We start from the raw sequence: 23,910 nt of genomic DNA, 5'->3' as shown, positions 1-23,910 counted from the left end.
TCCCTCATCTAATCCATTACCGACTTCAGGCAGTCATTCAGGGGGGAGATGCCCTCCTTGGTCACTGAAACAATCCGAGACATAGAGAAATAAATTTGGGTGTCATCAGCGTACTGATAACACCCCGCCTCATGTCTCCGGATGATCTCACCCAGCGGCTTCATGTAAATGTTAAACAGCATGGGGGACAGAATGGCGCCCTGAGGGATGCCAGATGTCAACTCTCTCATAGAGGAGCAGCTGTCCCCCAGCATCACCATCTGGAATCTTCCCGAGAGGTAGGAATGTAGCCACTGCAAAGCAGAGCCAGCGATTCCCAACTCTCTCAGGTGTTCCAGAAGGATACCATGGTCTATGGTATCGAAGGCTGCTGAGATGTCCAAGAGCACCAACAGGGCCACACTTCCCCTGTCAATGCACAGACGGAAATCATCAACCAAGGCGACCATGGCAGTCTCCACTCCATATCCCGACCTGAAGCCAGTTTGAAATGGATCGAAATAATCGGTGTCATCCAAGACTGCTTGGAGCTGGTTTGGAACTGCCCTCTCAATCACCTTACCCAAAAGGGGAAGAAGAGATTATTGGTGCATGCAGTTTTCTCACACCCATTTCTAAATTCACCCTGAACCTGGACTGCTACTATAAATGTGGGTCACATAATTCTTTCCACTGGTCCGAAGACATGGACAATCAGCAGGTTTTTAGTGAGCCCGTGTCCTATAATTGTTGAGGAGTGACTGAAAATGTGCCTGTGACACACAGAGGAGGATACTTCGGGCAAATCTCATAGCTCTAAAGGAACAGAGAGGAGGTATGTATTGCATCTAAGTTAAGGCTTTGTAGCTTTCAACCAGCTTTATGCTTATAATGAGCACATTGCATTGTGCCCAGGACAGAATAGGAAGCCAGGGTGGATGGCAGAGCTTTAGTACAGGGGTAGGCAACCTGTGGCCCGCGGGCCGGATGTGGCCCGGCGAGGCCTTGGGACCGGCCCCAGCCTGGTCCTGCCGCCGATTGCCACAGGGCTTTTGGCCTCTTGCGCGCAGGGGCAAGGGGAGCAATTGTCTATACACGCCTCAGAAACATGCATTTATATCAACATTTTTTAAAAAATCAGCAAATTTTTTTGCGTGTCCTCCACTTTTTTAAAAAAAAAGTGTCCACCATTTGAAAATGTCCTACATTTGTCCCGGTTTATTTATTTAATTAATTTTTTTTAAAAAAATTATTTAATTATTTATTTTTTGGCTTCGGCCCCCCAGTTGTCTGAGGGATAGCAACCCGGCTCAAAACGGTTGCCTACCCCTGGTTTAGTAAGTTCCTGGTGGCCTGTCCCCATTCTGAAATGGGCAGCCACATTCTGGTTCAGCAGAAAGTTCTCGATACTTTTCAGGGACACACTTGTGTTACCTGTGTCCTCATCTAAATCTAATCTTGAACAGAGCTTGGAAAAGTTACTCTTGTGGATTATTGCTTCCACGATCCCCTAATCAGTATGGCCAGTAATTTTTCCAAATCCTGTTCTTGAGATAACAGAGGCATGAGTAATAGCCATTCTGTAATGGTCTGATAGGTAGGACCACAGCCTTTTCATTAGACAGGATTGCTAGAATTGTACCCATGGTCACAACTGATGGAAGTGCACATCATTTTGAGTCATTGGTGTGAAAACTCTGTCAGCAGCACATGAGAGGAAACAATTTGAATATTTGGCCCAATGGAAAACAGAACAAACCAAACACTAAAAGTATGTTGAGGGTGATATCATACCATGGACCAGTACAACTGATTGTAGTACTTCCTCTGCCTTCCTTTGCCTTGCCTTTCAAGGAATGGATCTCTTACTCAACAGCCTTGAGCCTGCCATGGATTAGTTTGCAAAGGGGGTCTAGTTCCCCAAGCAGCTGCATTCTGTCATTCAAAAGCATGGGTAGGCTGAATTGTTGCTTGGCCATGCTGCACTTCTTCAGCCTACATCTGTTTCTTATTTCTTACCCAAGCCCCTTGTGAAAACACATGGCTTTTCTTGTTAGATACCATCAAGTTTGTTTTTCACATATTCCTGACTTTGACCCCCTTCTCATCCACCCCACACCCCCAGTAATTGATGGGTTGGTTTGCTAAGTCCATCCTTACCACTGTGCAATGCCTTTTCCCATTTTCCATTCTCTGTATGGCTCTTGCCTGTCTTCATATGCTTGTGTGTGGTGTGTGTTAATTTTTTTATTGCTGCTTTTGATGTTGCAGAGCCCAGAACTGTACAGACTTTCATTAAAACTGTGCCCCATGGGTCTGGGGATTATGAATATTAGAATGCTGCCCTTTTATGTGAACACATATTGACCAGCGAACTTTGAATAGTGTTTTCACTAACGACACCCAAGTGCCCATTACGCCCCCATCTGTATTGCTGGGGGTTTACTGTCAGGCACTCTTTGGGAAGGTATAAAATCCCTTTCAGAGAGGCTCTGCTATTACATACAGTGCAGACGTACGTTAAAAGGTTGCTAAGCTGCCTTTGAAAGCACATGAAGGCAATTATCCATTTTTTTTAAAAAAATCTAATTAGGCAATTTCTTTCTGCTTTTGAAAGATACCTTCCCCTCCCCCAGAGGGTCTCCCTGGGCGGATTAAGATTTTGTAATATTTTTTCAGCTTCTTACTTGAACATGGTTGCTTAGATCCCCACCCCCACTCTCTTTCTCATCCTCCTCTGATTTCTTATATCAAAGGCCTGATTCACGTTCTTTATATGCCCTTTCCCTGGCAGTTCCAGACAGTCATTTTAAGCCATCTAAATTGGCTGCTGTGTTTGCTTGTGTTTTTTTTAAAATCTATCCATTCAGATTTACCATTTTTGGATGTGATGAGACATGGCTGTAACTTGGTGCCTTGTGTGCATTGCTGGTCTGTTTAATTTATGGTCGTCATATGTGGTGGTTATCAGTGAGAGCCTGCAATCCTGACATCTGTGTTGCATGCACGCCAGAGGGGATGTAGGAAAAGATATAAGGGGCGGATGTAACATGAGCTTCTAAAGTTGCACCTGTGTCAGACATTTAGGATACACCTGCTTTGTCCTCCCTTTCCTATTTGCCAACCACCACCCCACCCACTGCTTCTTGGTTATTCTTCAGACAAGAAGCTGAAACACCGTGTGAAACGTGGATTATTTGCCGTTCCTCCCCAAGCTTTAATAGCTACTGGAACAGCTTGGCTCACTGGAGCACTCCCTAGTGCTTTGGGAGAGCAATCTTTTAATAGTTCCTGCGACACAGAAAAAGGAGCTATTGGCCTGCTGTCATTTTTTGTTCAGTTTTACAGTCTGTGTGTCAGGAGAAAATGGTGAACTAGTTTCCCTGATGCCATTCTGTAACATTGTGAAAGCAATAACAGTTATGGTTTAGAGATCTTGAGAGAGGTCTCTCTTCCCCAACCCCAACCCCCTTGTTCTTGCTGAGCAAACATGTAGAGATACATCTGCCACCTTCCTTTTTCAGAGAATTCACAAGATGCAGTCTGGTCTTGGACTGGGAACTGCACTTACCTACACAGAATCCAGGATCTCTACAAATTGAGCAGCATTATGTGGTCGTGTTAGGGGAAGGACTCTAGGAAGATGTTGGTTTTTTTAGTCCAGGTTGAAGAGCAGAATCAGAAGGATCTCTGGGAAACTGTGTTAACCCAATATAGTGTTCTCCGTGGCTCAATTCTTCCTTCTTTTTTTCTGAGAACAGCTGGTGTTTTCTCCATCTTAGAAAACTTTTCAAAGGCTGGTAGCTCATCAAGTCCCATTCTGTTCTTTGGTGCTTTACACTCATCAAGTCCTATTCTGTCCTTAGATGCTAAAATGTTCTTTGATGTTCTCTGCTCCAGAGCTCTAATTTTCAAATTCTTCTCTTTCAGAGGCACCAGTTTTTTTTTAAGGGGCAGTATCTGAGGTTCTCTAATTAGCTCAATCATCACTGTCCTCATCAGCTAGTCTTTCACTGAACTTTGTATTTGGAGGCTTACTTGGAGGTTAGTGGTGGGGAACAGGTCACCTTCCAGATATTGGACTTCACCTTCTAGCATTCTCATCATTAGCTGTGATGCCTCTGAGTGATGGAGAATGCAGTCCAATAACATCTGGAGGGCCACAAATTGCTCACCCATCTGGTTTGTGCTCTATGCTGTGCCCTGCAAAATGTCTCAAGACTAAGTTGCAGAAATGTGTTTGTCCTTGCCCTCACTTGTACTTGTCCTTACTTCCTGACAGTCTTATACATGCTGAATTGGAACTAAGCCTCGTTAAATTCAGTGGGACTGACTCCTATGTTAGTAGGTGTGGGATTGCAGCCTAAATTATCTTCTGTAATAGAGTTCTGGCTGACTTGTTAGGGGATTTCAGATTTAACTCTTCATTTTTTACATGGGTCTACATGTCCATCTAATGTTGGGAAACATTTTGGTCCCTTATTGCCTGTAGCACACTATAATTGTCAGCTTACATTTCAATATGTTTGTTTGTTTCACTTATATCCCCTCTTTCTCCCAAAATGGGATCCAAGGCAGCTGTATCCAAAGCAAAATATTCCTTTCTTCCATGGGTTAATCTGAAGAGGATCCAACCTCAAGAGATAGCAGGTGGTCATGCTGAGTTCAGTAGCTCTTTAGAGCAAAGAGGCATGTGATTTGGCTAGCAAGTTCTTCCTTACCCTACATCTGAATTCCAGACTGAGTAATAAAGCTTAGAATTCAGCAGCCAGCAATGGTCCCAGAGAGACAGTGCTATCAGTGTTAGGGGGTATTATACATTAGGTGTAGCCTGCACAGAGAGAGAGAGAGAGCTTCGTTAATGCCTTCTTTAGGAACTTCACTGATTTTTGAACAGCCTGACCTCTTCCCAGCACGTACATCAGTGGAAGCAGACATTCAAAATGGAATCCTTTTGCAGTTGTTAGCACTCTCTCACTCGCTCACTATCTGTTAGATAGAAACACCACAGTTTTCCCCAGGTCATTTTTAAATGGCAGAGGAAAGAGTCCCTGCCAAATGTAGGATGCACACTTTTATCTCTGACACACAAGCAATAATTCTGCTTCCTCTGGGATATGTATGTGTGTGTTTCCATGTGTACCTTCAAATAACTTGTCAATCTATGGCAACCACATACATTTCATAGGGTTTTCTTGGACAAGGAATACTGAGAGGTGGTTTTGCTAGTTCCTTCCTCTGAAATATAGCCTACAACATTTGGTGTTTGTTATAGTCTCCCATCCAGGTACTAACCACATACTGAGAAATGGGCTGATCCATGCTTCTCTCACACATGTTCACCCTATTGCATCCCATCCCTCAGATCTCTCTTCCTTTACGGATAATAAACTGCTCCTAATACTGGTTGAGTAAACCTATTTCCTTGTTTTATGAGGAAAGTTAATTTTTGAGCTACAAAAAATGTTGATAGAGCTTTTTTCCTTCAAAAATGGGGGGGCGGGGTTGAAAATATTTTTCAGCTCTTTGTCCCATTAATATTTTCCAGATTGCCCAGTATTTGATCTGGTTGGAATCTATAATTTTATTCAGGTTATGCAATCTGGTGAAAGGAGCATGAGGAATATATATTTTAAATGCAAAGAGATGTTGGTAAGGGACACCATGAAATAAATTTATACCTCACTATAGTGGTAGAGGCTATATCATGTGTCTCCTTAAAAATTGGAATCCACTGTAATGCAGCAGGCAACGCTGGCAAGAGTAAGTGTGAACTACATCTTCCTGGGAGCATTGCTACTATCCTAGTCACATTCTTGGAGAGAGGATAGGAAAAGCTTTTAGGGTTGCTCATGATGAGATTTTATTACAGCCCAGAGAGACTGATTGGCGAACCATTAAAATAAAAGTGGATGCTTTAAAAAAAAACAACCCTGTGAGAAATGTCCCTTCCTCACCCATGCCCTAATGCATGCAGAAGATGATGATTAGCTTGGGTTGGCTCTAGGTGCCCCATCATTCAGTCATCAGCATTTGAGTTTGCTCCCAATATTTGGGGGGTTTACCTCCCTCCTCCCTTTGCCTGCCCAACTCTTTAGACCTGAGATGTTTTTTCCCTGTTGTTTTTGTAAGCCAAGAAGCTTTTACAGCCTCTTCGCCTTTTCCTGTTAAGCCCAGCACCCCTCATAAAACATTAAGAGGCACAGCATTACTGTAACATTATCCAAAGGGACCACAAGGGCGACTCTACAGTTTCAGCGATTATTACACATCCTGGGCAAAATGGTTCTCTCCAAACCACATATAGCCCCTTATAGATTTCCAAGCAGCATGAGAGGCCATTAATTCACGCCCTGATGATGAACTTAATTTTGCTTCCTGCTGAGAAAATGATGGCTTAGAGGCAACTTTGTCTTATTACAGAGTGGAGATTTTTATCTCTCCCACCTTTCCCTTGTTTTGTGTGTGTGTGTGTGTGGTATATATGCAAAGCCAGAGGTTTAGATACATGCTTGCTAGTTATATTCCACACTGGTAAACACAACTGAAGCATTAATAAAGTAGGACCACAGAAACTCTCATCATATCACAGGGAAATAGGGAGCTCAAAGAAACAGGGAATCTACAGTTTTTCCTGCTTTTCACAGCATGGCTGAGGATTAGCCAAGTGACCTGTACAAAACAAGTTGGTGGTTGTCCAGCATTCCAGAACAGGTGAAAAGACCAAGGTGTCTGTGATAAAATTAAATTAGTTGTAGAGTCTCCCAGTGCGACAGGAAAGACTAATCCAAGGATAGCCAGCAAGCACAAGTTTAAAATGAATGAACACTGGATACTTCTGAGGTTGTTTTGCTAAACTACAGCAATGCTGTGAAAAGAAGAAAAAATATTGTGCATTCTTTGTTTTTGGCTTTCTACTCCCCTCTGATAAGGTGGGAGTCTCCTTGGCATTGCTTTATTAATGCTTCGGTTGTGTTTACCAATGTGGAATGTAATGAGCAAGCATGAATCTAAACCTCTGGCTTTGCAGCTGCACTCTTTCCCCAAAGTTATTCATAATCAGGAGTTTGGGGCAAGGGGGAAGAAAGAAAGTCCTTCCAGAAGGTCCTTGACTGTGTACTGTTTGCTTAGGTTTTATGCAATATCAGACCTCCAGTTTTGTTTTAAAACCAATTTCTCTAGATATTTTTAGTGAAGAAGAAAGCTTGGATGCCTATAGCACTCTCTATTAATGGCTTACGGCTGTCTCATGCATTATTTTTTCCAGTGTGTGTTAGGTGTGAAAAGCAGATGCTGCTGTGCTTGCAAATCACACACTGCATTTATGCGAGTTATGACACAGTTGTGTGCAGCAGCTTCCAAACACAGCTGCATGATTAAAAGAAAAGTGTGACTTTTTTTGCACAGTTTCACACATGAGGGTATTTGTGGTCTTTCCTCCCTGTCATAGACCTACATAAGAAAATTGCCAGATGTGAAATGGCCCTCAACACATAAGAGGAGCATTTGGTTGTGGCTTTTTAAGATCATTGGACAAAGCATATTTAATTTTCACATGTCCATGCACTTCTTAATAGCTCTCAGTGCTAGTCTACTTGTTTCAATCTACATTTGCTTCCTTTCCCCCTGTTTCCTTAGTGACTAAGGCCTGGCACTTGCCTCCGCATGTCCATATGATGATTATTATTATTATTAACCTTTATTTATGAAGCGCTGTAAATTTACACAGCGCTGTACATACAATCTTTTTAGTTAGATGGTTCCCTGCCCTCGGGCTTACAATCTAAAAAGACATGACACAGAAGGAGAAGAGAGTGGTGGAGGGAAAGGGTAAGAGGTCCAGCAGTTCCTCTCTACCGCCAAAGCCTGGACCAAGGCAGATGGACTGGAGGGAGGGCTTGGATTCATAATGGATGGTTAATCATTTTCCAGGGAAAATACATACTCTCAAGTAGGATAATGCATATACAGTGCATAGCAATACAGGAAATGGTTTGATAAACAGACAACAAAAGAACACCAAGTAGCAAGCGACAATTATGCAATGCCTGGGAAGGCTACTCTGAACAGGATGGTTTTCAACTCCATTTTGAAGCTGGTTAAAGAAGTGATGGCTCTTGCTTGTGGGGGAAGAAGGTTCCAGGAGTGAGGGGCAGCAAGTGAAAAGGGGCGAATCCGGGATGGGGCAGAGGAAATCCTGGGCTGAGACAGCAGACCTTGACTACCAGAACGGAGGGCCCTGGTGGGAAGGTGAGGAGAAAGAAGGTCTGATAAGTAAGGAGGGGCCAGTCTATGGAGGGTTTTAAACGTCGACAGCAGGAGCTTGTACTGAATACGGAAAGGGAGGGGGAGCCAGTGAAGGGATGCCAACACAGGAGAGATGTGGTCAGAGTGGTGGGTGGAAGTGATAATGCGTGCAGCTGAATGCTGAACAGAGATTAAAGGACGGAGGTGAGAAAGAGGAAGCCCAGCCAGGAGGACATTACAGTAATCAAGTTGTGAGATCACTAGGGCATGGACCAGGATCTTGGCAGTAGAGGCGGAGAGATATGATCGGATTTTGGCAATATTGTACAAAAAGAATCTACAAGCCTTGGCTGTGGTCTGGATCTGAGGGACACACGACAGAGAAGAATCAAAGATAAAACCAAGACTGTGGGCTTGCTGGACTAGTTGAATGGAAATGTTGTCCACAGAGACAGAAAAGGAGTGCTGAAGGGTGGGCTTAGGAGGAAAGACAAGAAGCTCCGTCTTGGACATGTTGAGCTTCAAATGCCGATGGCGCATCCATTGCGAGACAGCTGTGAGGCAAGACGAGACTTGCTGTTCAAGCCTTGGAGAAAGATCAGGGGTGGAAAGATACAACTAGGTGTCATCGGCATACAGATGGTAGGAAAAGCCAAAAGAGCTAATGAGTTTTCCTAAGGACAGTGTGTAGAGAGAAAACAATGATGAAGGCAAGAGTCAACAATGCATGGAAATACAGTAATTTACCATGGCGTTTTACTGTTTTACTGTTCCCCCAAATCCAAATAGTTGAAATTGCAGTAACTTTCCCCCAAAATCAACTCATACCTTATTTGGGGGACTTATAACAAGCTATGTTAATCTTGCATGAGAGCACATGAATGTTGGGATAAGATTTTCAGTGGCTGTAGATAAGACATTGTCTTATGCTAATTTCTCTGCCACACTAGTTGTGTGTTTATGGGAACACTTGTTGCCTATTTTATGTCATGACTGTCAATCAAGTTGTTGCACCTATGGAGTCCCAACCAGGCAATCAGTTTCTGTGCAGGGATCTGAAAAATTAGTGCTCTCCATATCCTTCATGTGTCTTGTGATGTATTACCATATATACTCAACTATAAGTCAAGAAATTTATGCCCCAAAATTGAACCTAAAATTTTGGGTAGACTTATATTAAGGGTCAATACATCAGTAATGCTTAGAAAGGTCATAAGCAAGCCAGCCTGAGGCCCCAATCACCATTTAACACCAATTCCTTCCCCCTCCAGTCCATTTTGCTAGCCTTTGCTTCCTATCGGAAAAACTCCCTATTTAAAAACACTTGCTTCTCTCTCTGCTCCATTTTGCAAGCCCTGGCTTCCTATGGAAAATGGAAAAACCTCTCCATTTAAATCCACTTGCTTCTTTCTCTACTCTGTTTTGCAAACCCTGGCTTCCTATGGAAAAACCTCTTCATTTAGATCCGCTTGCTTCTCTCTCTGGTCCGTTTTGCAAGACCTGGCTTCCTATGGGGGGGGGGGAACTCCCCATTTAAAACCACTTGCTTCTGTCTGCAGTCCTTTTTGCAAAACTTTGGCCTCATTCACACTGGTGGCGTTGCTCCGGAAGGAACTGGGCAAATTGGGGGGGGGGGCTCCCGAATCTCTCCGGAAGCAAGTGCTGACTACCAATCAGGGGCATTTTAACCCGAATGCCCTCTTGGAGAATTCAGGTTTAAGGTGAAGGTGCCTGGCTGTCAATCAAAGTTAGTTCTACAATGGTCATAGGTGATGTTTCCAGCACTGATGAGGGCATCAGAAGTGTGCTTTCCACCCCTCCTTTTTTTTTAAAGGACCAGGCACCACTTGTCAAATTTAAAAGCCTCTGGTGTGCGTGTGTGTGTGTGTTGTGGGCATTTGGTCAGTGTTGTAGGTTATGATCTGCCCTTGGCTCCAATTTTAAGCCCAAAATGCAAGCTAATGCATCCTGTATCCCCCACTCCTTGCCACCCCAGAATGCCTCATACACAGGTAATAATAATAACAATAATATTAATTCCTCACCTCGAAATGCCAGAAAAGGATGCATTTTTTTTGCTCTCCCTAGGCTACCCCTGAATTCCTTAGAGATAGTAGCAAAAGCTGTATCAATTTGCCAAGTTGCAACATTACATTCGATTTGTAACATTCATTCCAAAGGAAAGAATGTGCGCATAGACAGCCAAAAATAATTAAAAAAAATAAAATCCTAAGGAAAAAGGTCTCTGTTGGATCGCAGAGGCTTCCCTTGCTGTGGCCCCCTGACCTGCCCTGAATTGACCCTTGTTCCTGCTCACGATCTATCTATCTATCTATCTATCTATCTATCTATCTATCTATCTTTCTTTCTTTCTTTCTTTCTTTAGCAAAAAACAACAACACATTTTTTGCCAAAAATAATTTAAAAAAATAAAATCCAAAGGGGAAAGTTCTCTGCCGAAGAGCAGAGGCTTGGCTTGCTCTGGCCCCCTGACCTGCCCTGAATTGACCCCGTCAGTCACCCCCTTTTTGCCTCCTGTCTCCCTTTGCATCCAGATCCCCCTTTTTCCTTCGGCTCTTTCCTCCTCCCCCTCCCCTCGGATGAGGGGAGGGAATATTCTGCCCTCTATCCGCTCTCTGACCTTAATCCCTCCCTGAATTTGCCCCGATCATCATCGAGGGCAAATTCATATTTTGCGGAACCTGGGTCTTTTCAGAAAAGATGGATTTTAGCCTGATTCCTGATAACCTGCGGTAAGGAGCATTTCCTTGTGCAAGCCTCGACATGGATTGTGACAGAATCAGGCTCAATATGAACTTCACATGGAAGAATCGATTTCAAAACCGGGGTAAAGGGTAATGTGAATGGCCTCTTTGCTTCCTATGTAAACAACTCCCCATTTAAATCCACTTGCTTCCTTTCTCAATCCATTGTTAAAACCTCTCCTCAGCACCTGGGAATCGGTTGGGAAAGGTCCAGAGAAGGAGAAGGAGGGACAGAAGTGGTATTTCCTCCTTTCAATCCTCCCTTATAGCCCCCTAAGTTTTACCCTCGACTTATCCACGGGTCATATCAAAATCCAGTATTTTGACCCTGAAACCTTCCCTCGACTTATACATGAGGTTGACTTGTACACGAATATATACAGTATGTGCTTCTTGGCTCTTTTGCAGTCCACCAGTTTCCAGCTTGTAGTCTCCCAAACCACCCAGTGCTGCTCTGATTCTACCATTCTAGGCCCTCTGAGGAGCTTGATGTTCTGAAATCAAAAGTTTGGTGTCCACATGTATGATTTGGTTATAGGATTATACCTCCTTCTTCTGGACCATGTTTAGTTTACCATGCACATTTTCTTTTGTCTTCTTTTTCCATGTTCACATCAGGAGCATTAGTAGTATACCCTGCAGCATTTAACAGATGAAAACCAGGGCATACATGGCTGAACCATATCAGATGTGATCAAACGGGTGTGGCTAGGCAACAAAAAAGCAGGTTATTAATGAGGAAAATGGCAGAAAATCACTAATTTTAGCAGAGAAATCCTGGTATTTATGTACTGAGTTTAGGAAGGGCAAAGCTCTGCCCCCTCCTATCCTCTTTTCTCACTCCTGTTGTGTTGAGCGCAGACTGTTTTTGCACTTTTGCAGCAATTGAGGTAAACCAAGGATGAAGAGGAAGAGAGTGTAAGAGAGAGAAATTGGAATATTTTAAAAGTAGCTAAGAAAGTGGAATGACAAAGGATTAACTAGGACTGTTCTGTTAAACTGGGACATTTGAAAAGTATGGCATTTGTAGAGCGCCATGCCATTGTCAATGAGCACTTCCAAACCTGGAGCCATCACTGCTTGAAAGGAGAAGCTGTGGCCCACATCCTCTGGCTGCTTTTCTTCCTTTTCTTATCAGCCAGTTCTTCCAACATCCAAGAGTCTGCCTGAAGTCAGAGCACCCTCTCTACTCTTTCCAGTTCTTTCTGCTGCGAGCCTCTCAGATGGGCTTGTGTGTACCTGCTGGAGATCATCTGCCCCATCTGGAAAAAGAGTAGATAGAGGTAGAGTGGAGAAAAGTGGTGTAAGTGTGAAAGGAACTATTTCAGGGCTGGTTCTGCTAGAAATAGTTGGTGTGATTTCAGCTGCCAGAAGTGAGGAAACAGTTTGAGCTGCTTGACTCCCCTTACAAAGCTACTTCCTTGAGCTCTTCTGTAACGTAGGCCGGTTACACACCGGCACTTTAGTGTGTGACGAGCACACACTAGGGTTACAAAAGGGCGGTGCTTCCGCACCGCCCTAACCCTAGTGCGTGCTCGTCACGCACTAAACGACAGCGGCCCTTCCATACAGCCGCAGTCGTGAGGACGTGACGCCCGTGCCGCCTCTAGACGGGGTGGCGCGGACGTGACGTCCTCAATCCGCAGCAGGGCGCCTACGGGCGCCCCTTCTGCAGACCAGGAAGGGCTCCGTTTCGGAGCTCCTTCTGGTCCGCGGCGCCGCTTTGCTTCGTGGCGCAGCCTTCAACGGCTGCGCCCAGCAAAGCAAGGGAGAGAAAGGGGCCCAAGCGGCGCCTTTCTCCCCTCCCTGCCGCCGCGGGGTGTCCTTGGGGCTTGAAACCCAAGGGACACCCCTTTCAGGCTGGGGAAGAGGGTTTGCCCCGCAGCCTGAAAAGCGGCAGATCGGGGCCTCAGCGGCTGCCGTTCTAGCAGCTCAGGCCCCAATCCGGCAGGGCGGGTGCAGCCAGAATAATTCCAAAATGAGGCACCACAGTCAAAACAGTTCCCTGTGTGAGTATCTGTTGCTTTCATGGCCGGGTGCTGGTGTTGAGTCTATGCCTAAACCTTTTGGTTCATCAAAACAGTGGCAAAGGAAATAGGTGTATCCCATATAGGGATGCAACATTCTTGAGGGAATTGTCACCCCTGGACCAGGGTGGGAATCATACAGCCTTCCACATGTTTTTGGATTGCAGTTCCCAGCATTCCTCACCACTGGCTATGTTGACCAAGGTTCATGAGAATTGCTGTCTCTAGAGGGTTACACACTTCTCACCCCTGCTTTAATCTGAGGAAAACCTGAATAACTGAGATCCCTTCACACTACCTTTTAGATATGTTGTCCCTACTGAAATCCTAGACCTGATGCCCAAGCTTCTCTTCTGAAACCTTTCAAGCTGCTGCTGCTACTTCCTCCTCCTCGTAATCATCTGGGATTTTTAAAAAAGCTTTCTATATCTTTAACCTCCAGCTGTTACTGTAACTTTCCTTACCTGTTCCTTGTAAGCCAGCCCACTCTCATGTTTCCTCCTGGTTTCTAGCCCAGCAGGTGATCTCCCTTGGCCATGCCTGGCTTCTTCACTCGGCCTGTGCTGCTGCTTGTCATGCATAGAATTCAAATGAGCAAGAGCAATGCTGCCATCTAGTGGTCCCTTGCACCAAAAGAGTAGGTTTGTTTGTTTGTTTGTCTAGTTTTAGTGTGCCTACGTGAGAACTACCATGGTAAGGTTGTTTGAGTATTAAACTACAACTCTGGAGACCAGAGTTTTATTCCCCACTCAACTATGAAACCCACTGGGTGACCTTGGGCAAGTCACACTCAGCCTCAGAGGAATGTAATGGCAAGCCTCCTCTGGAAAAATCTTGCCAAGAAAACCCCCATTATAGGTTTGCCTTAGGGTTGCCATAGGTTGGAAACGTAGACACATGCATGTGCACACACACAGAGAGCAAAGGAACAAATACCAAAAGGTAAAGGGTTAAACAGCCTCTTTCCAAGCACTGTTGTGACAGCCCCACCATTCCTTCACAATTTTGTTTCATTAAAAAGAGAAAACAACAATAAGAGGTACCATGTGTAGTTTGGCTTTAGGCTGTTTGGACAGTGCAGGAATCTGTCTGTTTGCTTGACTTCCTCCATGCTCTTTCAGACCAGAACCCAGCAGTGGAAGAGGCGGTTCATAAGCATGACAAGCCTATATTGCATAATGGGAAAGAAGAGGTGGAACAACCACAGATCAAGGTTCCTATGGATGTGCCCAGTAGAGATGGGAAAGAGAAACCAAAGGAAGAGGTGCAGCTGGACCGACCTGACCAAGGTGGAGTAGAATTTGAACTTAGAGAAATAAGAGAGGCTGAAAGCTTTGACAATAGAGATTTATCAGGAGGTGTAACACTGATGATCTGAGAAATAAGATGGAGCCATTGCTGTATCTTTGCCCATGGTACAGTTGGCCCTCAGTGTCCATGAGGGATTCCTTCTGGACCCCCCTCCACAGATACTCAAATCCACAGATGCTCAGGACCCATTGACCCCATGGTGGCGCGTCCACACAGCCACGCCACCACTGGCGACAGTGGGACTAAAGCCCTCCCTCCCTTCTTCATTCCTTCCTTCTCCCCCTCTGAGGTTTCTGCCCCAAGTTTGGCTTCAGTGGTAGAGGCTGGAGCCCTGTCTGCCAGAGGGAGCCAGAGGCAGTGCCGGGGCTTGGGGCCTGGAGCCTGAAGGTGTTGGGCCTGGGGGCTCTGAGTCCCAAGCCCTGGCCCGGGTGCCGGCTCCAGCTGACGGGGCTCCAGTCTCCACCACCAAAGCCAAGCCCAGAACAAAAGCCTTGGAGGGGGAGGGAGGGGGAAGGAAGGCAGGAGATAAGGACGGAGGGAAGACTTCAGTCCCATTGTCCACAATGGTGGCATGGCTCCACTGTATCCAACTTGGTCTCTAGTCAAGTTGATGAATATTCAGGGTCCTCATGATGGGCATTCACAAATAACGTTTTCTCTACTGTTTCACATCAATAATCTTTTTCATATCTCTGTAGGTTTTGCACAGCCTGTAGGAGAAGCCCATCGCCATGAGCCACCAGTACCACATGATGAGGTAGTGGTGGATGAGGGTCAGGATCATGAGGAGCCTGAAGAGAAGCGACCACCAGCCAACAAGGAAGTCCTAGTGGAGGAAAGTCCTGTGTTGGGAGAGGACCGAGCACTGCCACAACCTGTTCCTGAACAAGCAAAAGGAGATGGTGGCCAGGAAAAGCTGGAGGACCATCCTGTGAAAGACCTCAAGCTTCTGCCAGATTTGGATGCACATAAAGATGAGCATCCCCCTTATAAAGACCTTGAGCTGGATGAGCAGGGTGAGAGAAGAGATAAGGCTGTGGGTGGGAAAGATGATGCCATTCCACAGGAAGGAAGGACAGCTGTTGAGGAGGAGAATGAAACAGGTAGGTAACTCCTCCTAATTTTGTCTTCTCTTCCTGAAGATTTCAGTTTATTACTTGGGTTCCTGGGATTTTACGTGGCTGTGTTTAAACATACATCACTACAGTATTTAAGTGGTGTCATAACATCATGAAGAGCATACTAACAGCATGCAGGGGAACCTGAACCATATTTTACCCCTGAAGACTCAGATTGACCCCTGCTCTGCTTTGACTACTAACCAGTCCTCTCCCCAAAGTGTCCCTGCCACGTGACTACTTTGTAATTACCCCCAATGTGTCTTGCCTTATGCAGCCATTTCCCTCTGCCCACTCCCATTCTAGCCCTTGACAGAAAGATATTGTGAGAGAACAAATTAAGCCAAAAGGTTTAGTTTCTACAGTAAATCTGTGTCTCAGATTAAATGAATATACACTGATGCCTTTGCACTGTTCTTTTTAACTTAATTTTTATGTAATGGGACTTAGAATCTGAACAAATCTTCTTTCAGTGCAGTTCTCAAGACCCTACTTGACCTTGCCTCCAGTTGCACATTTTCCTGTGATGGGTGTGCAACTTTTACAACCCTTTTAGTCATTGCTGGGGTGGGAGCAGAAAGCAGGTGGGGTGGATATGTGTGCTGTGAATCAGCTGGCAACGGCAGAGCTGGTGATGTGCACTGTGCAGTTGTTCATTTGCCTGCTAAGCATCAGGTGCTGTACCATGCTGCTCACTGGGGACCTAGAGTGGGAGAGCTTGACAGGTGCCACATTGCTCAGAACCCATTCCAAAGCTCTTAGGGTTAAGGTTTGCATTTTAATGGGCTCAGACAGTTAGTGCTGGTTTGTTGCCAGCAGGCTCAAATGCTGTTAAATGTTTTTATTACTTTTTCTGCAGTCGTAGAATCTGCATACAGAGTGGTAGGCTAGTGGAGGAAGGGAGGCAGACAGCACCAGAGAACATCTGTCACTTTTCTTGCTCCATCCTAAAATATCTGACCATTTCTTGTTTTCAGGTGAAAAGAGGGAGTTGCTTCCTCCAGAGGGGCTAGAACCAGCTCAGGCTGAGGAGAGAGAGATCCGTAACGCTGAGGAGAACGCAAACATCAAGCTGGAGGGTAAGCCTTGTCCTTACTGTGCACACCAAGTGCAGCCCTGTGGTTCCCATCTGCTGGTCTAGCAGGCTTTGGTTTCTACACACAGCCGTGGTTGCTGTAGGTCTGCAAAAAATAAACAACCAAGTCGAGGCTAGACTGCAAGGCCAGGTCATCTTGCCTCCCTGTAATATTGGAGCATGTAATTGGAGGCTGCCAACACCTGGGCACCATCGTTCTAAGACAACAGTGAAAACAATGGTCTTGTCAGCAAACAGCAGATCCCCACTGAGGCTTCTATTTTAACGGAGAACATGTTACTGTTTCTTCATAAGTTCTGGGAGGAAACTATGCAGCTTGCCTATAAATAGGTTCCCTGCACAAAGCAGGCAGGCTGGCAGGCAGCCTCTTGTAACTCCTTGAAAAAGAGGTGTTTTCTTTGCAATGATTAGATGGGTTTTCCTTGCTAATGATTCTTTCTTCTTCTATGATGAAGGGGGAGAGTATTCATATATATAGCAGACTCTCACCTCCCTCCTGCTGCATCCCGCCTTTCCTTCCATTTTTGTTCCAGTGCTTTAAAGGTCACCGACACCAGCTTTGCTCTTTCTTTCTCGGTCAATACACACTGCCTCAGGCTCTGCCACTCTAATGAGTGAAACATAACCTCAGAGCAGGTCCTTGCTAGAAGTCCTCAGGTTCACATTTTTTACATTGCTCTTCAGATCTGATACCATGGAGGTGGGCTTGCTAAAAATATTTATTTTGTGCTGCTCATGGATGAGATTCTGTGCAGAAAATCTTTGTTCTAGTCAAGTAGAGTGACTTTATTTGATGGTAATGCCTAAACCCTCTTTGGTACATTTTTTTGTGTAATCTACACCCATAGTGGCAATTATCTTTACATTTAATCTCCCAGGAGCACATCATGTTAAACCACTCCATATGTTGCTGGTGAGAGGTGTCTAGTTGGTTGAGCAGAAATTTATATTTTATTTATATCCTGCCTTTCTCCTAGCATGGGACCTAACATCAAGTTAAAAACAAAGTATACCAAAACTATTTGATACAATTGTTGTTGTTTTTTAAATTAAATTAAACATTTCTATTAAAAATACTACATTACAACAGTTAAAAATACATTAAAATGTTGTAAAAAGATAGGATTGGAAAGGGGAGATATGAAAGAACTGGATAAAATACTAAAGAGCAAAAATATAACTGTGAACACTAAAGTGAGGATAGTCCACGCCATTGTATTCCCCATCAAACAAACAAACAAGCTTCATTTATATACCGTTTCATACCGCCTAAGCCAGGGGTAGGCAAGCTTTTTGAGCCGGGGGCCGGATTGCTGTCCCTCAGACAACTGGGGGGCCGAAGCCAAAAATTAAATAATTAAATATTTTTTGTAAAAATTAATTAAATAAATAAACTGGGACAAATGTAGGACAAATTTTTCAAATGGAGGACACTTTTTTATAAAAAATGGAGGACATGCAAAAAAATTTGCTGATTTTAAAAAAATGTTAATATAAATGCATGTTTCGGAGGCTTCTATAGACAATTGCCCCCCTTGCCCGCCACTTGCCCCCCTTGCCCGCCTCCTCTTGATAGGCCAAAGGCCCCACGCCCTCACACGAGAGGCCAAAGGCTCCGGCGGCAATCGGCGGCAAGACCAGGCGGGGGCCGGTCCCAAGGCCTTGCCGGGCCGCATCCGGCCCGCGGGCCGCAGGTTGCCTACCCCTGGCCTAAGCAGTGTCTAAGTAGTTTACAACTGTAAGGTAATTTGCCCCGAACAATCTGGGTACTCATTTTAGCGACCTCCTCAGAAGGATGCAAGCCTGAGTCAAGCTTGAGCCCTTTTGCTGGTATTGAACTCACAACCTTGTGGTTTTGAGTGAATGGCTGCAGTACAGGCATTTAACCACTGCGCCACCAGTTTGTCAATCTGTATTTAACTGAAGTTGCTCACACTTTACCAATTTGGTCACAAGGCCTCCCACAGTTGTAAACAACAGTAGTAGATGTATCCCTTAAAAAATATGTTAAGTTTTGAATATGAATCCCATTTTGGGAGAAAGCAGAATGTAAAGTAAATAAATATATAAGACATTTATATTAAAAGAGAATAACCTGTATTATAGCTTTATTATTCTTTTTATATATTATGTAAATCCATTAGTTTTTATGCTTTGACACTCCTTGTGGAGGTTAACCATATCACATAGACATTCAATAAATTAAAAATATATTACATTTATTACTGCAGTTTTTAGTTTAATTATGTGTTTTTAGTTTAATTATTTGTGTAGCTTGTTTTAATGCTTTTGTAAACTGCCACAAGATCTTTGATACAGGGCAGGGTATGTATTTTAATAAATAAACCAATAAATGTATACTGTAGGCCCATTATCTTTTATAAACCTTACATAGTCTAGGCAGCTGTCTTCTTATGAGGAACATTATAGTACATTTCAAGGTAAGGGACATCAACTTACACAGTATTTGTAGTACATGAATCTGACTTTAGCACCTCCTTTTTAATCTGTTGAGGAATAATCTGTACATCTCATATGGAGTATTTACATATATTTTAGTAATTAGAATAGCTATGATTTTTGCTTCAGAGAGTGTTTCAAACTTTTTCTGTGCAGAACATACTGTAAATTGAAAGTATTATCATCCATTCTATAGGTTTCAAACAGTGTATATCTTTGGTTCAGTCTCTGAGGCAACACTCCTCTAACTGCTGCAGTCTGATAGTTTTTATAGCTATTATAGACATTCATTTATCCATTTCTTATCCAACGAACATTCAAGAAGCTTACTGCCAAAGGTATTTTGGAGCCTGAAACATCCAAAATGTCTGGTCTCTCTTCCTGCCCATTCTTACTGTTGCCTGTACTTCCTCCATTACTGTTGCCTGTCCAGCTCTGTTCAAAGAATATAAAACTGAGCAGTGATGACACTGACCTGTTTCTCATGCAGACTAAAAAAAAAAACCAAACACACAGGTTTCACACAGTGCCCAAAATGCATCATCATCATTATCATCGGCAGATTATAGCAGATTTCCCATAATATCCCAACTTTGCCAGTGAAACCATTATTTCATTTATACCATGTCATAAATATTTAAAGAAAGTTCTTTAAACTTTTGAACAATGTGTAGAGTATACAATGAGCAAAGATATCTTCTTGGCTCCTCTTTTCTGTGGAAGTAACTTTGAGTTCTTCCTATTTTCATCATCAGACAGAGGTGCATTTTTGGGTTTCTGCCTCTTTAGACTTGGTTTGTTCAGGTCTCCTCTTTTTTTCTTGTAACTCAGAGAATTGCTGTCTTACAGTACAGGGCTAGATATCTTGTCATCTTTTCTTGAACCTTGTAGGTCCAAAACCCACTGCAGAAATAATCCAGTTTGAAACCGCTTTAACTGCCCTGGCTTAATGCTAGGGAATGCTGGGAATTGTAGTTTATTATAATACCAGAGCTCTCTCGCAGAAAAGCCTAAATGTCTCACAAAACTACAGTTCCCCAGCACTGAGCCAGGGAAGTTAAAGCAGTCTCAAACTGGATTATTTCTGCAATGTGTTTTGGTCTGTAGTTTACTGTTAAGACCCATGTTGCTGAGGCAATTCATAAGCTTGCATAGTTTGCCCATCCCAACTGTGGGCTTGCCATCCACAGATTTGAGCGTCTGCAGATGACAAGCCCTATTAACTTTAGTGGCTGTGCGTGCATGCGGTTATGGGAAAGTGGCTGCGTGCATGTGCGTGTGCTGCCATTGAAATCTGTGGGACTTGAGGTCCCCCAGTTTTTGCCAATTGTGTTGGGGGGGAGGGAGGAGAATGGAATCCCCATGGATAAGAAGGGCCCACTGTATATTTTCTCACAACGTCAGAAAGATTCTACTAAAGAAAGATTACCACTGTATCCTAAGCTAATGGGAGAAAAGGCTAGAAAAATAATACTATATTGATAAATCTATTACGGGAAGACTTGCAAGATCTATTTTCAAAGCCAGGTCTTGGAAATGTGATGTCATCAGTTGGGTGCCTCTGTATACTATACCTCGGTTCAGGAATAATATCTTATGGGTATGAGAACCTTACTTACTTTGACACTGAAAGAGGTTTGAGATATTATTCACTAACTAATGCCCCTTGAACAGATACAGACCAAAGCAAGCTGTAAAGGCAGTGTCTTGCAGACTGCCAGTCATGAATTATAACTTTGTCCACATGTGCACGTGTGCACTGCTCAATATGAGGATGGGTAGATAGGTACTATACACTTTTAGTTCAAACTAATCTCTCTACCCATCCAAGAAACACATTTAAATGACCAGGGTGAATAAAATGAAACAGAGGAGCACTCAGTGAGGAACTTGACTGGGCTTGCTCAGGTGTGCAGAAGAGTAGAGTGAGGTCCATTAAACCAGCAAGTGGAGTAAGCAATTCAAATTCAGATAAGTGGTGACTGGAGGTGACTTGGAATGCCTCCACTCTTTCTTTGGAATGTAGTTAGACAATAGATCTTGCCCATACAGTGCGCAAGATAAGGGTTGTTTTCCCTTAACCCCCAAAGTAACCATTGATGCTGGTGACAATTCCAGAAACAGCCAAGATTCTATATACAAAACTTAGGACAGTGAGGTGGAAGTGTTAAGAACTATTTTGTAAGAGCTTGAGTTACAATTCCTCAAGTCCCCAAGCCCACATAGCCAATGACTTCATTGACTGGAGCTTCTTGGTGTTATAGCCACATAAAGTGCTTTTTCCAAGCTCTGACTCACCAGATTTTCTGGTAACCTTCTAAAGAGAAGAGAGAGCTTTTGTCATATGACTCACTCCAGTCTTTCCTCATCTGGTAGCTGGTTCATGCTGGAGATTAGTTTGGGAATACTTTTATAGGGTACCCAAAATCACTTACCTGTCTAATCTCTTTTCTGTGTGATGAACTTCTAGTAGATGCCTTGGCTTTTCTTGATATAGTCCAAAAAGTCAATTTTATAGTGGCTTTCTCTCTTCTTTTTGTGGGTTTTTCGGGCTATGTGGCCATGTTCTAGTGAGATTGGTGGATTTTAATGATTAATATCCCCACAATAGATTGTAGAAAATGCTTGCACTGTGGATACACAGAAGTAAGATTTTTGAATTGAGGTCTTGTGAAGAGAGAGAATGCTTAAAGGGACTTGTAGTAGGAATGTTTAGAGACAAGATGACCTTTGAGGCTCATCAAGGTGCCTGGCCTGCTGTGAAAGCCTAAACAATTAAGAGCAGCATCCTTGAATGAGGAAGTAACACATGGGTGATAGAATATTCCAAATGTGCCTTAAGTGTATTTTAATGTATTCATGTATCTTTGCTACGACTGCAAGAAAGTTTTGTATGTTTAAACTTTGAACCAGCCAATAGAATATATGAGAGGGATCTCTTTGCTTGAACTACTATAAAGGTAGCCATTTTCTTTTGTTCGAGGCCTCAGTTGCTCATGTAGCCTGATACTCAGCAGTCTAAGTTTTCGACTGCCCTAGGGTTACCCCTGAAGGTCAACAAAGGGAAGATCACACTGGGGCCACACACTTTGCACACACACACACACACACACCACAATCAATCTCCCAAATCGCAGTGATCACTTATACTTCTCTATGACCCCTAGTCTCTGACGTTTCAGAAAGCCTCCTTTTGATGCTCTGCTAGTAGCCCAGTAGACTTGGAGGATAACCTGGCCTCTACTTTCCTTCTGCTGAAAAGGTCCTGGGTCCTTATTTCTCTGTGCACTTTTTCCCCAGAATATTCACCTGATCTGACATGGTGCCTTCTTTCCCTGATTCTGAATTGTCAGCCTCTGTGTGGTCTCCAGAGACTAGACTGCTTGTCCTCTAGGCAAATCTCATGGATTTGGCTCTTTCCAATCAAGCTGTTGGAATGTGCACTTGAGCTTTTGAGGATTTGTCTTGAGGCAAAAAGCACATGTAGTCTCTTGGAGGAAGATAACTCTTCCACTCTTTGCCACTCTCTGCTTGTCTTCAATGTCCCTGTTCGGGCACCAGAAAAACTGTTGCCCAACGTGTTCCCACAACACTAGAAGAATTTCTTCCTGACGTTTTGCCAGCATCTGTGGTTGGCATCTTCAGAGAATGCTTGCCTGGAAAGGAGTTGGGTATATATATTGTGTGACCTGGAAAGGCAGGAGTGATTTGCATGTGTATTGTTCTGTTGCTAATGGCAGGCCTCAGGGTGGGAGGGAATGCAAAGGAGGATTAGTGTCAGCAGACTTCACACTTCTCTCTTCTGTTTCACAATCGGACTGAAAAAGCCAAGATTAAAAAGCTAGTTGCAGGTACAGTATGTGCTAAAGGAAATGCAACTTTAACTCTCCAGAGGCTGTATTTATTGGAAGTAATGGAATGTATGTGCTCGTGTTAGGCTTAGGCTTTTTTAAAAGTGCGTTTCCTATGTGAATTTATTGCAAAGATTCTGATCTTAATATAATTCAGGGTTTGCTTGCCACTAGGCTTCTCATTCTGGAACCTCTTCAGATTCCCTCAATTCCTTCATAGCTCCCAGACTTCTTAATATTTCTGAAACTCCCTCATTTTGAGAACAGCCACAGCAGGTGTGCAAGCCCTTTTCCTTTTAAATATCAGTGTTCCTTCCATGAGTCTCTGCCTGCTTTTAGCTTTATGCTCTGCCACAATCTGTAGCTTGCTTTTGATAATAACTTAGCTTTTCTTCAGAAAGAGATGCTTCTTCTTATTTAAAATGCATTGTGTGTTGCTGCATTTCAAGGTTCAGACAAAGAAGACCTTGCAAGACAAGCAGATAAAGCCTGAATAATAATTCTTTCCAGGTGCTATGGGGATCAGGTTTCTTGTGGCTGAAAATAAATGTATAGATACTAGAGTTATTGCCACCAGAATAGAGAAGTGTAGAATACAGTATGCAGGTGTTGTGGAAAATACAATGTGCAGGTCACTTTTGACTTTCTATATGATGATGCATACAGCTGCATTTATTCTAACTCCACTGTCCCCTCCTTTTCCTCCTGTTGCTGTAGAAGCTGGGCAGAAGAAGCTACTAGACCATGCAGTCCTGTTGCAAGTGATTAAGGAACAGCAAGTTCAGCAGAAGCAGCTCTTAGACCAGCAGGCAAAGCTCCTAGCAGTGATTGAGGAACAGCATAAAGAGATCCATCAGCAGAGGCAAGAGGAGGGAGGTGAAGAAAGACCAAAGCAAGGTACTGTCAAGATACAGGGGTTAAGCAGGTGCAATGAGACAAAGGAAGTTGTTGGTGGCTCTGTCACCAATCCCACTTCCTCAGCTCCAACTACAGGGGTACCCCGGGTTACGAAATTAATTCGTTCCGCCACCGCTTTCGTAACCCGGAATACTTCGT

At 43.8% G+C, this 23,910-nt stretch overlaps 1 protein-coding gene across 3 annotated transcripts in view; it reads left to right on the top strand.

Annotated features, from left to right (window-relative positions):
• Positions 1-23,910, top strand: part of SLC38A10 (solute carrier family 38 member 10) — a 121,925-nt gene that overhangs the window by 93,813 nt on the left and 4,202 nt on the right. For 2 of the 3 annotated variants that reach the window (XM_042454918.1, XM_042454921.1), the window contains 4 exons: positions 14,140-14,307; positions 15,028-15,432; positions 16,425-16,526; positions 23,572-23,751. In XM_042454918.1, coding sequence (XP_042310852.1) covers positions 14,140-14,307; positions 15,028-15,432; positions 16,425-16,526; positions 23,572-23,751 — 855 coding nt within the window. The remainder of the gene's footprint in view (positions 1-14,139; positions 14,308-15,027; positions 15,433-16,424; positions 16,527-23,571; positions 23,752-23,910) is intronic. The other variant, XM_042454920.1, reaches the window with a different exon arrangement.

This window comes from Sceloporus undulatus, chromosome 2 (assembly GCF_019175285.1).
Source record: "Sceloporus undulatus isolate JIND9_A2432 ecotype Alabama chromosome 2, SceUnd_v1.1, whole genome shotgun sequence".
Taxonomy (NCBI): Eukaryota; Metazoa; Chordata; class Lepidosauria; order Squamata; family Phrynosomatidae; genus Sceloporus; species Sceloporus undulatus.
Note: the sequence above shows the minus strand (reverse complement) of the source record. Positions and strands in the feature narration are given on the sequence as shown.